The sequence below is a fragment of the Prionailurus bengalensis genome, chromosome D3, assembly GCF_016509475.1.
Source record: "Prionailurus bengalensis isolate Pbe53 chromosome D3, Fcat_Pben_1.1_paternal_pri, whole genome shotgun sequence".
Lineage (NCBI taxonomy): Eukaryota > Metazoa > Chordata > Mammalia > Carnivora > Felidae > Prionailurus > Prionailurus bengalensis.
Window position 1 is genome coordinate 89797381 of NC_057356.1, and position 13816 is coordinate 89811196.

Sequence of the window (13816 nt, forward strand, 5' to 3'; positions counted from 1 at the left end):
AGTAAGACTTTGTCATTGTAAATATCTACAGCTTCTGGGACCCCAGTTCTTAGACACCAGATAAGTAGTTGTGCCGAAAGGTGGTATGTTCAACTCTCTGAGCTAAGACTTTGGGTCTTTTGGAGCCGAACTAACACCTAAGGGGATGTGTGGCTGGGCTGGGGATCGTGTGACGTTTGGACCTCACCACACGGAGACTTTCTTGAGGTTGGCAGGTGATCTAGCATCGGTGTAACCTGTTCTGTGACCAGCTTATGGATAAAGTTAGGTGGCAAGCATTCTAACAGTTTTTAAGTGCTCAACGCATGCAAGTCAATTATGCAGCTTTGGCTTCCAAGATCTCCACTGCCTTTACCTACACGAAACACACTGGATCCAGGCCAGCTTAAGCCACACCTAGTTTGACTCCAGTTGGCAACTGCCAGCAATGAGACTGGGGACAGGACTAAGCCAGCAGACCCCAAACAAATGGAGAACTCTGGAATGAACCACCACCAACATGGAATCTGAGATTCAAGCAAGAGTAAGGATTCTGACCAGATGGGGAACTGCAGTCCCGACTGCCAGCACTTCTCAACATGGAATCAGGGACCGGAAGCAAGCGACAGCTTAGAGAGCCAACAAGGTCAGGAGCTTGACACAGAGAGAGCAGAGCTCAGAACCAAGAGGAACTTACCCACGGCCCTCTGAAAGGGCTAGAAAGACAGAGGGTTTGTGGGTACCCTGCCTGTGTTTCTCGCCCCCAAAGCCGTGAGAGGCTTCCTTCAGATCCCATCCTTGCCACCAAATCTGTTAAAAGCCAAAATTCATCTGAATAAAATTTAAAGATCTTATTAGTTTTATTCAACAATTCACGAATGGGGTGGTACCCCACCTGGCACATAGAAAGAAGCGCCCAGGAGCTGCAGAAAACGTTAGAGTTACGGGCAGAAAGAGGTGGGACAAGGAAGTTATTTTAGCAGAGCCATCTTCCTTTGAGGGGACCGGGGAGGAGGGATCCATCTCGGATTATCTCACTAGTGCTGGCCAGGTAATTCCAGACTGCCCAGCTTAAGATTCTACTCCTGGGAGAGGGTGAAACTGCAATCCGTTTAGGTATTAAGCCTCTGTTTGGTGATGTGGGCTTAGCACAATTTGGGGCCTGTTGCCTCTTTTTAAATAATACTCTGTAATTTACAAAGTCCTTTCCAATGTGTTTTAGTTATTTCTGAAGAACTCCATTGCTTTTCAGTTGGCCAGCATGCCAATGGAAACTTGCAGTCACACATAACTAAGTCACACTTAGAATCTAATTCGTCCTTCTAGTTTCCACATTCGGGAGAAAAATAGCATGGGGCCGAGGATAATAAACAAAGACGACAGAATTAGTCTCCTGGAACTCCAATGAGAAAATGAACAGAGCCATACCAGAATTCCTCACGGCTCATCAGCACCAGCTAACTTTCTTCAAAACTCAGGTTCCAAATGTCCCGTATCTCTTTCAAATTTTGTTTTTGCAAAGGAGGGAATGAACATTTTCTTACGTGAGCACATTAACATTTTTGGCCTCTGAATGAGTAGTTTTTTTGAACTTTAGAACCTATACGACTGTGAACCTCTTCGGAATATTTTCAGTCTGTGAGAAGGGAGGGCTAAAATGTCCTCTCATGGTTCACAGGTTTTATTCTTTATAGTTCACAGGTTTCTTTCTTTTAATCAAAGACGAGATGGTCTCTTTTTTATAGGTCCTATAGGCTACCTTCTCTTTATCATCTGTTTCAAGTAGAATCATTAGAAATCTTACATTTTGGGAGTGCCTGGGTGGTTCAGTCGCTCAGTCAGTTAGGCGTCTGGCTTCAGCTCAGGTCACGATCTCACAGTCCCTGAGTTCAAGCCCCGCATGGGGCTCTGTGCTGAGAGCTCAGAGGTTAGAGCCTGCTTTGAATTCTATGTCTCCCTCTGTCTGCCCCTCCCCCGCTTGCACTCTCTCCTCTCTCTCTCTCTCTCTCTCACTCTCAAAAATAAACATTAAAAAAATTAAAAAAAAAAGAAATCTTTCATTTTTTAGACCTTCCTAATTCCCTCGAAAGGGAAACTCTGCTGGAAGAGGCAGAACTGGTTGTTCAGTGAGATGAGGAGGAGCACAAGGAGAGATCCAAGGACATTCCCTTCCTCACACCATAGGGACAACTTGGGTCTGAATGACCAGTGCATTAAATGACTCTGCTGAATAATCAGATTCTAAACGTTAAAGACAATTATGTACCAAATAGACAGACAAACGTGGTGGTATATTTTAAAAGCCAGATATATTTTTAAACGATCATGCCTACAATAAGTAAATTATGTAGTGATGGAACATCAAAAAAAAGTTGATGAACAAAAAGACACATTCTAAGAGTTCAAGAGTAGAAAGAACAGAAGAGTTCCTTTTGGTTTGGTTCTAAGGTAAGAGAAAAGAGAAACAGGTGTACTAAAATTATATCTCAGGTGAAGGTTTCTGTCAGCTGAAGCAGTTAACATTGGCGTCTTTCTCCCTGATCCAAAGCAGTCTTTTCTTTCATTGACTTCTGAGAGTGTGTTTAATCTTCCTTTGTGTAGAGATGATACATCAGGGCTACCACCAGGGCTGAGATGGCGGGGATCACCCAGTTGGTCCACCAGCTGGAAAGAAATGGCAATGATGCTTGTATGGTGCTCGATACACAGGACTCAAAACCTCTGCTCTTCTGATTACCATGAAAACCACTGTGGCATGTTTTTATTACCTCTCTAACGTACCTGGATGAAAAGCCAACTAACTCGTTAAAAGTGACATGAGCACATCACATGCCCTAATATACCAGCACCTGCTCGGCTTTATAAGAAAATGAACGGCCCCACCCCTGTGCCACTTAAATCTAGTTCTATAAACTTATACAAAGAGCTATGAACCACTCACTCCCCCAATAGATGCTACCGACAACTAGTGACTTATCTAAGGACACGAACTCTGAGTTACGGATCACAAGTTCATAAAAGCAAATATTCCTTACAGGTTTTATTCTACTCACATACACTAAGAATTTAAAATAGTACTAAACTGAGAACCAGAAAATCAAGTTTCTCATTTTGGCAGAGGCATCAACAGGTCTATAACCAGGAGAACAGCACATCTCCTCGACTGTGAAGTTAAGGACTTTGAAGCACAGGATGATTAAGGTTGCTATGTCCATCACAACTTTCCATTCTCCGACTCTGTTCTGAAAATCTAATCTGTACAAATGCACAATAGATTTAATGCGGGAAGAAACAGCATGCCCAAACGACTTCATCTGTGGTCCACAGGTGTAAACCCAGAAAACTCCCTAACTTACACACTGTTTCAGTCCTGGTGCAAAGAACTTCTGATCTACTATAAATGGCAGATGACAGATCAAATCAGGGACAAAGCTAGGATGATCTTCAATTTAGATAGGAACCTTTAATTACTTAGAAAACAAAATATACAGCTTGTAGAATGTGAATTAAGCCAGACAATCACCCATGAAGACATACATTTTCTGGCATAAACTTTCGACCCTGTAAAACTTCACACATCAACCCATACAAAGATGGAGTTCATTAACAAGATTTAACCTGCACAAGGGTTACAAATGCAATTTTCATCTTGGTGGGCTTTTCAGTTTTCATTTAGAAGGAAACTGACCTGCCCATGAAACATAGGATGAAGTGAGTACTAACCACTGCCTGAAGGCAGGTAATGTACTAGAACACCGACAGAGACTGGGGCAGTTACATTTGACAGGGTGAAAGAATAAATAAGCATAAATGTGTGGCTTTGAGCTTGGGGCCAAATATCTCTAGCTACCAGATACACAGATACATATAGTCCCAATTACACAAGTCAATATGCTAGAACTGCCAAAAATGTCAATACAACGTTGGACTATACCACAGAAATCCAGTCCCTAGAACAAGGGACTCATGTTACACTTAGAAGAACACTGAACCATGCCTAGAGAGACCTATTATGCTAAAACCGGATCATATACTGAATGAGAAAGGAAAGAGATGTTTGCCTGGAGAGTAAAAAACTGTGCTGGCCACAGGACTACCGTGGAGAAAAGGAGACCCATTTGTTCAGTCTGTCCTATAGGGTAGATATGGCCAGAGGGTGAGATTCGGGGTTGTTCTGAAGAGGGTCCCGAGTCTGAGCTGACAGCTGAGGAGAGAGTGTCCTGAGTCATGTGGGTGCCAAGTGGGGACAATCCTGGGATGTCCGCTGACGGGGGGGGGGGGGGCACAGTGGACGCCTGCACCTCAAATGGGGGAGGGTCCCATAATCCCACTCTGACTCTATGAGCCTTCTGATCACAATTACTTTAAAAGAAAACTACCACGTATCACGTACCTGGAATTAGAATCAACAGTAGTAATGAGAGTCTCCTGAAACACGAGAGAAAAAGTAAATGTAAAGGGAACATCTAAACATTTATTCAGTTGACTAAGAACTTCTTTTATAAGTAGGTCACAGTATTTTACTCAGTACATTCTTCCAAACACATTGAAAGGGAAAATTAACATCATAAACTTTTCACTAAAATGCCCAATTTCACCATTTTTTCAGAAGGAAAAAAATTTTAAGAATCATCTGTATGTAAATTACTTACAAACATAACCTAGATAATTTGAAAGAAAATGTTAAAAATAGCCTATATAGAAAATATCCTGTACACAGTACACATCTGAATACTTTAATGGAGAAACTGAAAACAGATTATCATGTACACATACATATAACCCCACCACTACCTTCAGGAAGAACAGTTTAATTTTTTAAAAGCACTGATGAAACATTCCATAAAAAACATTAGTTATTTCATTCAAATTTTATATGAAGTAAAGTCACCCAAACTGTATTAAAAGACATGTCAAGCAAAAAGAGAGAAGTAAAAACAGTCATTTAAATTATAACACTCTGGGGGCACCTGGCTGGCGCAGTTAAGTGTCTGACTTGATTTCAGCTCAAGTCAAGATCTCAGGGTCATGAGATCAAGCCCCCAGTCAGGCTCTGCGCTGACAGTACAGAGCCTGCTTGGGATTTTCTGTCTCTCCCTCTCTCTCTGCCCCTCCCCAACTTGTGTGTGCACACTCTCTCTCAAAATACATAAGTAAACTTCAGAAAATAATTAAATTAATTAATTGTAACACTGTGGACCACCACCTTTCCTGGACTCCAACTCTGACAAGACGGCTCTAAAAAGATACCGGAGGCCTTAGGGACTGGTCTCTCACACCGTCACTAGCCAAGAGCCCTCTGAAAATAAGGACACCCTGTGCGTGTGCTGGGGTCTTTCACAGTTGCAGCCTAATTTACCTTCCAGAACTTTCTGAGAGAAGTTCTTCTTGTCGGTACCATGAAAGTGAACTAATTTTGGCTCTGGAACAATACATACTTCCCCAAACAGCTGAATAACTAAGGCCTAAGAAAAAATAAACTGTTCTGGGCTTGAAAACTTAAGAAGCATTCTTTTGAAATTTCACACCAGCAGAAGTATTAGTGCCTCAAAGGAAGGTAAGTAAGGCAGCTTCCTCAGAGAGTTCATCTCGGCAGTTTCCCCAAGCACAAGACAAGCCAGCAGCAAAACAATCAGCAGTCTGCAGTGAGGCAAAGCGACACACAGCAGGGCGCATTAGAGAAACCCCATGAAAAGGCAGAGAACTTTTAGGGAAGGGCAAGCAAAACAGTTAGGAGACCCACAAACCTGGAAACATGGCCTTTAAGATTCCTGACACAATAGGAGGGAAAAAAATAAGTCATTTAAAAAGGAAACGTCACACATCTATTATCTCTTTAAGCAATGTTAAATCTTAGCGACTACACAAAGTATTCATAACGACGGCAAGGCTTTTCAAATTTGTATCTATGAATAAAATTAACAAGCATTACCAGAAGTCAGTGGACTATGCGAAATTATTATTCAGCGATTAGAAGACACAATGAGTTGTGAAAACCAGAGTGCGACGGTTCATTAAAGGTAAAATATTATTGTCACAATAGAAAGTTAAGCCCGGAAGAGTAAAACAGAACGCGAGCACAGATCTGTTATTTGCTTATACCAAGTACACGCGTTTTACCAAACATGCTGACCACCCTATGGAAACTAGGCTCGCCTGTCCTCACTCTCCGAACACTACCCTGAGCGCTCATGCTAAAACAAAAACTCTTAGGGTGTTTGATCCTCTGAAGAGCTGTACTTTGGGGCGCCTGGGTGGCTCAAGTTGGTTGAGCGTCCGACTTCGGCTCAGGTCATGATCTCACGGTCTGTGGGTTCGAGCCCCGCATCGGGCTCTGTGCTGACAGCTCAGAGCCTGGAGCCTGTTTCAGATTCTGTGTCTCCCTCTTTCTCTGACCCTCCCCGTTGATGCTCTCTCTCTGTCTCAAAAATAAATAAATGTTAAAAAAAAAAATTAAAAAAAAAAAAGAGCTGTACTTTAAGAGATTATATATATTTCCAAGTGTTTATTTTCTGTTAGGCTCTTAACCCAGAGGTGCCTGGGAGTTACAGCAAAAGTCTGAATTATCACTTACCACCGTGCTGGAAAAGGAAACTGAAACAGTCTTGTCGATCCAGTGGTCTGAGGGGCCTAAGCTGGGTTTCTATGTGTAACTAACAAATACATCAAGACCAACAGGCAGAAAAGACTATGGCTTTTATTATAGGCTCTGCCACCTGCTCACTCCATGACCTTGAGGAGTTCAACTTCACATAGAAAGGTCAATAATTCAACCAGTGCAAGAGAAGCTCTATGTAAAATAATGCAAAGCGCCTCGGGTCTTTGTAAATCAAAGTCCTCTCATTTATACATTCATCTTCCTTAGCCTAGTCCCTAACTGGAAGGCTTTCCTAACCCATGCCTTTCCCGTGCAGAGCCCACACAAGAAGCTTCAAGAAACCGCACCTGCCAAGCTGGAGATGGGTGCTAGCCATGGTTCTGCAGCGTGTGACCTTAGACAAGGCCAACGCTCGGAACAAGGTCTGAGCTTCACTGTTCTCACCCTCCCTGGAAGGTCTCTGGGTCCCACAGGGTCATCACAAGAACCAAATAAGGTCATTTAAACAGCAACGATTTGAAAACCACAACCAAGAAAAGGTATTGACACTCCTGACATCCTCCGTGTAAGCAAATGTGATAGGTACAAATTTGTTCAGAAACATGTCATTTCTGTCTACCAATATCTTACTTTGGCAACTAAACACCACGTTTTCCTCTGGGCGGGTTCAAACTAGTCAACTTTGTTGCATCTTATTTTACAATTCAACTAGATATTTTAAACAGGCAACGCTGAAAAAATTCAGAGCACAGCTTACATTGATCAGCCTGCAGAGACAGACAGATGGTTACACAGAGACACAACAACAGAAATATCTAAGGACTCTCGCCTGGCAAACTAGAAGCCCCAGAAAGAAAAATCCAGAAATGTGGTCACAAATTTTCCTTCACTGCATCTGCCTGTGGCCTCTAAGGAAGAGGGCAAGTTCTCGGCCGCTTCCTCCACTCCTGCTGATAGAGGCACTGTCATGTGTGTTCTCAGAGAGGAAAGAGTCTGTCTTCCAGAAATGCGGCAGCGCAGTAGGGGACCCGCTGACCACCTCAGCCCTGATTTCTGTCTCTGGGCGTCATGGTTTGGGATACGGCTGGATCTACATTAAATCTAACTTGATATAATGAGCCTCATCAAACCTTTGTTTTATTATAGCTGAATGATTTGCCCCGAGATTATTAACATACTGAACACCTAACAGGAAAAAAAAAATGTATTTGCTCCCTGAGAGACTGTGGAGAAAAAGCAAAAACCACATGCATCACAGGATTTCACCTGCCCCCAACAAAAGTAGCCCCCCAAAAGCCGCTAATGTCGTATGAATGAACAGCAGGGACCGTTACAGAGGCAGCAACTGTTACAGAGGCAATTCAAATTCTCAAGTCCATTTCTTATCTTCCCAAGGTATTCAGATCACCAACATTGAACTTAAGCCTTTGGAATAGGGAAAGAAGAGAATATAAATGAAGGTGCTGTGTAGGAAACAGCACGATGCAAGACTTTTATTGTACTACCGGGGGTATAAAGGTAAGCATGGCCTTCATGCTCTATTGGATTCACTGCTTGGATTTTGCTATAGATTAAAGACAACATCTTGTCAACAGCAGCTGGTTCTTCACACAAGCCCCATGGAGTCCCACTGTTGTCCTCCAGTAAAAGCAAGAGCAGAAACCAAAATGGAAAAACTATCCTTTGTTTCTGTGGCTTAAGCAAAACTTTCCTCCAGATCCTTGAATTACAGGCCAGCAACCATCCTGTCTGCTCGTACTTGTCAGGGATTCTGGTTGTTGGCATCAGTTCTTACTATGGGTTTACCTTCAGAGGTGTGAGATCATCAGCTCAGAGAGAAGGGCTAGTGAACCAGGACATAAAACTAGTGTCCCTAGAACTGTTTTCCTTTCCTAAGGAAAAATGCCCCCAAAAGTTATTATTTAATTTGACTAACATTAAATCCATGCAACCAATGTTTATTTTACACCTACTATGTGTCCCGGGGACACAGAGATGACGACGACACAGGTAGTGTTCTGCAAGGTTCAAGTACTAAGATCTGTCCTCAATCAGACTTTACGCTCTCTGAAAATCAGGTTTGTGTCAAATCTTTCAGATTAGAAGCACAGTGCTACTTATAAAAGAAGCTCTTGAAGAGGTAGCTACTGACGTTCATGAGGAAAAAATTACATATTGAGGGTCTTACGAGGAGAACACACAAGCTGTTCTAATGAAACACAATGGCCGATCCACACGTGAAGTATTTTCCTGAGCCAACAGGTTACATATTCATCTAACCTAGAGAGACCTATGCTGGCCTCCAATATGTAAAAGACCTCTGTCCTCCAGTTTGACAGACATTAAATACAGTGGAGACACATATGGTCCTGAGACGCTGAGATGATACACTTACCGAAGGTTTGATTATCTTTGATCTGTCATCCTGCAAAGGAGAAAAAAAGCACATGATGGAATGAAAGAAAGTTTACGAAAGCACCATGTCCAAAGCACTCACTTTTACTGAGATGTTTTAAAAAACCTTACTCTTCAGTAATTATTAGCAATTTATGTTCATCTACCTAGGTTGTTATTCACATAGTTTGATCCATCTGAGTTGACTGCTAAAATTAACAACTGATTAAGTGATTAATTTTCAATCTAGAGTTCCAAGGTTTAGAATATCATCCATGATAATCCTATTTCTATGTTGATGCGCATATATATTAGACTTGGATTTTGATCTTCAATTCAGAGAGCAGCTGGGATCTAATTAGATTCTTCTCTTCTATCCTCTGAAATGAGTCTGTGTGTGTGTGTGTGTGTGTGTGTGTGTGTGTGTGTGTGTAATTCTGTGTGATATCCTTAGTGAATTCCTGCAATCTCCCAGTTGCAGGGCCGTAATTTTCTTAAACCTCTGGTTGAGGGAGTCCAAATTAAGGGGCATCTAAAGGTGACCACAGAGGAGCCCAGTAGGCAGGTGAGGCAGAAATGCTGTAGTCACAGCCTGAAAACCCACCTGCTCTAAACCCACAAGTTTCGGAAAGGAAAGAATCAAACATTTTAAGGGAAGTCCTCTCCAGTTACCAGGAAAGTACCGCACTTTGATGAAGTGTGAAGATGAAGATGATAAAAACAGGTGGATGAATAAACTCCCCGGATAAGTGAGGGACACTTTCAGAGCACCACCTCCTGCCACCAAACAGCAAACAAAAAACCCCACCTCTCCCTTCAACTGAAATTGCTCTACAGCACATTTCTGATCTTCAGGCTTTCCATAAAAAGCCTACTTTAAACTTTCCTTCATCCCTGATCGTCGTAAGAAACGTCAATCAACAAAACTTTTTCATATGGGTTTTCATCTGTCGGGGTCTCTCAGAGTGCCTGCTTGGGCTAGGGCCACACGCCCATGCTGCTTCTTGTTAGCCTGCTTCTCACAGCGCCTCAGCCCCCTCTGGATGGCTCCTGGTGAGGCAGCATGAGCTGAGAAGAAGACTGGGGACCGTGCTGAGAGACCCCAGTGCTCTCCAGAGGTGAGAACAGCTGAACGCAGCGTGTAGGATCCGCTGCCTGCTTGGAGAACGACACTGCTTCTTGCCAAGTGTTCAGCCGCATTCAGATTAGCCGAGTTTCACATGCTCATTTGAAACTGCCACAGAAGGGCCTAAACTCATATTACCCCTTTAGGTTTATATAAAAGCTGAAGTAGGCCAACATTTTGCCAAAGTCAGTCCATGGACTGACACCAAAGGTAACATTCTCAAAGTTCTGGGGTAAAGTGAGAAAAAAAGAGGAGAACGTGTTGGTTTTATACAAGGTAGAGTGCACTCATTTAACAGAGGTGGGTTAAAAATTTTTTTTAATTTTTTTAGAATTAAAATATCCTCAGACTAATGAAAGTAGAAGGGAGTTTGTTAAGTAAAATATTTTACTCAAAAAAACAAAACTAAAACAAAAAAACCCATGGTGGATCAATGACCCCCACTTGCTAAAATCTGCTGCTCCATGGGGCGCCTGGGTGGCTCAGTCGGTTGGGCATCCAACTACGGCTCAGGTCATGATCTCACAGTTCGTGAGTTCGAGCCCCGCGTCGGGCTCTGTGCTGACAGCTCGGAGGCTGGAGCCTGCTTCAGATTCTGTGTCTCCCTTACTCTCTGCCCCTGCCCTACTAACGCTCTGTCTCTGTCTCTCAAAAACCAATAGACATTAAATAAATAAATAGATAGATAGTAGATAGGTAGGTGGGTGGGTAGGTAGGTAGATAGGTAGGTAAATCAATCAATCAATCAATCAATCAATCAATCAATCAATCTGCTGCTCTGAGAGACACTTCATAGTCTGAGAGGCACCATGGCCTTGGGGTAGAGAGTCCTGACTCCAAGTGAGAACTAAGCCAGGGAAATACAAAGAAATTTCCGGCTGATTTACGACAAGACTGGTGTTCTAAAATCAGGAGGAACTGTTTTTGCTTTACTCCTTTGATTTCGTAGTATGCAAGTCTACCGTTTTGAGCAAGGTCAACTCACAACCTTAAAGAAAAGGAAAGGCCCCCAAGAAGGTACTTACCGGATGAAGCTCTCCAATGATGTACGTTTTGGACAATTCTCTAGCATCTGTAGAGTGCCCGACATCCTCAAAGTTTTCAGTAGCATCCCCTCCAGCTTGTTCCCTTAGCACTTCTTCTCCACCAGGATGCTGTTTGAAGGAGATACAAAAAAAAATACGTTTTTTCCAAGCAAATGAGTTAAAAGGAAGTGGTCAGTTTATTTAACCAAATAGGCTACTTTAGAAGTCATAGATGACAATGTGTGAGTACAACTCATCCATGATGTGGGTGAAAACAGTATACTCTTTTGTATTCAATTTCCTTCTTGGAAATACAGAAAAATCTTCCTCCAATAGTCAAGATGTCCATTTCCCCAGGTATTCATATGGCAATACACACATTAGACACATATTTTTAATCCTTTGGGAATGTCTTCTTTGCTTTTCCAGAAAGCTCGCAAAATTGTTCTTCTTAATCTTTACCCAACCTAATTTTAATTCAGTCCTATATCCTGACCTTTGATTTCTTCGGTCTAAGTGTAGACTTATGCTACTACTCCTTAGATGATTAACTGTGTGATAATTCATCTTCAAAAAGCACCCCGTCTGCCCACCAAGCACAGGCAGAGGATAGCCTGTTGGACAGGCAAGCACATCCCCTGCCTCTCGCAGAACTTTCTAGGAGAAAGTTAAAGGAAAGCAAGCAGGTGCACCAGTGACTTGCTCAAGCTGCTGCCAGAGGGACAGATTACTTTTGGGGACTGCGGAGACAAGGAAGAAAGAGTAGCACTCTACGTGGGGGTCAGGAAGAAGACCTCCGTGGAACGGAAGCATTTCAGTGCTCTTAGTTAGGTGCTTCAAATGGTAAAACAAAGAAAGGATGGTCACAAAGCAGCAAGGGGACTGACAAGAGCGGCCAAGGCGCAAACACAGATGAAGTCCAGAGATCTTCAGGCAAGGAAAGGAGTTCTCATTCAAGTCAAAAGAAAGAGCTTGGTTATTAGCATCCTAAATACTTCCATCGGGAAAAAAGTCTTCTTAAATTGAGCCTCAGTATTACCTTAGTTCAAATTTACCCCACCCTCAAGCAACTCATCTATAAGTACGTGTCCAATAACTAAACAACTCTCCTTTGCATAACTGACTGCACTCTGTTCTTAATTTCTCCCAGTGATGGAAAACATAGAGGTACATGACAAAGAAGGGTAGATGATTGCTCTGTTCTCAAATCCATTTCCCCTCCTACTTTGTGTAAATATATCTACTGCTATAGAAATCTACCAGTTTTCTTCTCCTTTCCTATTGTAAAAGTTATCCATCTACCTTATAGAAAAACTGAAAGCACAAAGAAATAAATAAAAATCGCCCAATCACGTATGCTCTTGCCATCTCAATAGGGCTGGATATACATATAAGTATATGTGTGAATAATTTTTACAAGAAAACTGTGATCATTACCTTATACATACTGTTTTGTTAGGTAAAAAGCAGATTACAATACATGGTACTGAGAGCATTGCCTAGTGGTTACTCACTACTGCTATGTAAACTTAGGAAAATAATGGTATTTATCTCATAGTTTTTGAAGATTAAACATGTTGATATATGTGCCTAGCACGTAACATACAACCAATGAGCATTACCCAGCATTTTTATGAAATATTTTCCCAATGTCATCAAGCATCTTTCCTCAACATGACTTTTCCAACAGCTACGTAATACTACATACCGCAGGAATTTCCAAACTTATTTAAATGTCTTCTACTGGGGGCACAGATCAGAAGTCCACTTTAAACAAACATGAGGGGCGCCTGGGTGGCTCAGTCGGTTAAGCGGCCGACTTCGGCTCAGGTCACGATCTCGCGGTCCGTGAGTTCGAGCCCCACGTCGGGCTCTGGGCTGACCGCTCGGAGCCTGGAGCCTGTTTCGGATTCTGTGTCTCCCTCTCTCTCTGCCCCTCCCCCGTTCATGCTCTGTCTCTGTCTCAAAAATAAATAAATGTTAAAAAAATAATAATAATAATAATAATAAGCAAACATGAGAAGCCACACCAGGGGTACAGGCAGCTGACTGGCTCACTCTGAGAGCCAATCCAAAGCTTCCTGATGTACCTCCAAGGCTGTGGCAATGGAAACCATGGTCTGTTGATTCTGTAACAATCTGTTTAATACTGGACATGGACTGAGGAGTACAGAAGCAAAACACGAGAGATATAAAATGACTAATTTAGCTCAGCACCCAGAAATTATGTAAGTTCACACAGTATTCTTTCCATGTGGGTGGCTGAACTCATGAGTTCCTTAACTTTTGGTTCCTGTTAAGGGTGTGTGAATACAGACAAATCTCCCAGAACGGACCCACTACTTTCTGGTTATGACCTATTATCTTCAAAGGAAATTTGCACATGAGACTGAAAACACAGACTGGCCTTTAATAAAGCATCATAAAACTAAACAAGTTTTTAAAATAGAGAATCCTGGGGCATCTGGGTGGCTCTTGACTTCAGCTCAGGTCATGATCCTGAGGTCGTGGGATCAAGCCCCACATCAGATTCCACGCTGAGCATTGGAGCCTGCTTAAGATTCTCTCTCTCTCTCTCTCTCTCTCTCTCTCTCTCTCTCTCTGTCTCTCTCTCACTCTCTCTTCGCACCCTCACCCCTCCCCGGCTCACTCACACAAACTCTTAGAGCAACACAACAGTCCTCACCCAAAAAA

The 13816-nt window shown here is 42.5% G+C and overlaps 1 protein-coding gene across 1 annotated transcript in view; it reads right to left on the reverse strand.

Annotated features, from left to right (window-relative positions):
- Nucleotides 1–2269: 2269 nt before the first annotated feature.
- LOC122470866 (cytochrome b5) overlaps nucleotides 2270–13816 on the reverse strand; it is a 38529-nt gene continuing 26982 nt past the window's right edge. Inside the window, exons 2-5 of the mRNA XM_043559088.1 lie at nucleotides 11123–11251; nucleotides 8973–9002; nucleotides 4373–4407; nucleotides 2270–2643 (exon numbers count right to left, since the gene is read on the reverse strand). Coding sequence (XP_043415023.1) covers nucleotides 2562–2643; nucleotides 4373–4407; nucleotides 8973–9002; nucleotides 11123–11251 — 276 coding nt within the window. The 3' untranslated portion in view covers nucleotides 2270–2561. The remainder of the gene's footprint in view (nucleotides 2644–4372; nucleotides 4408–8972; nucleotides 9003–11122; nucleotides 11252–13816) is intronic.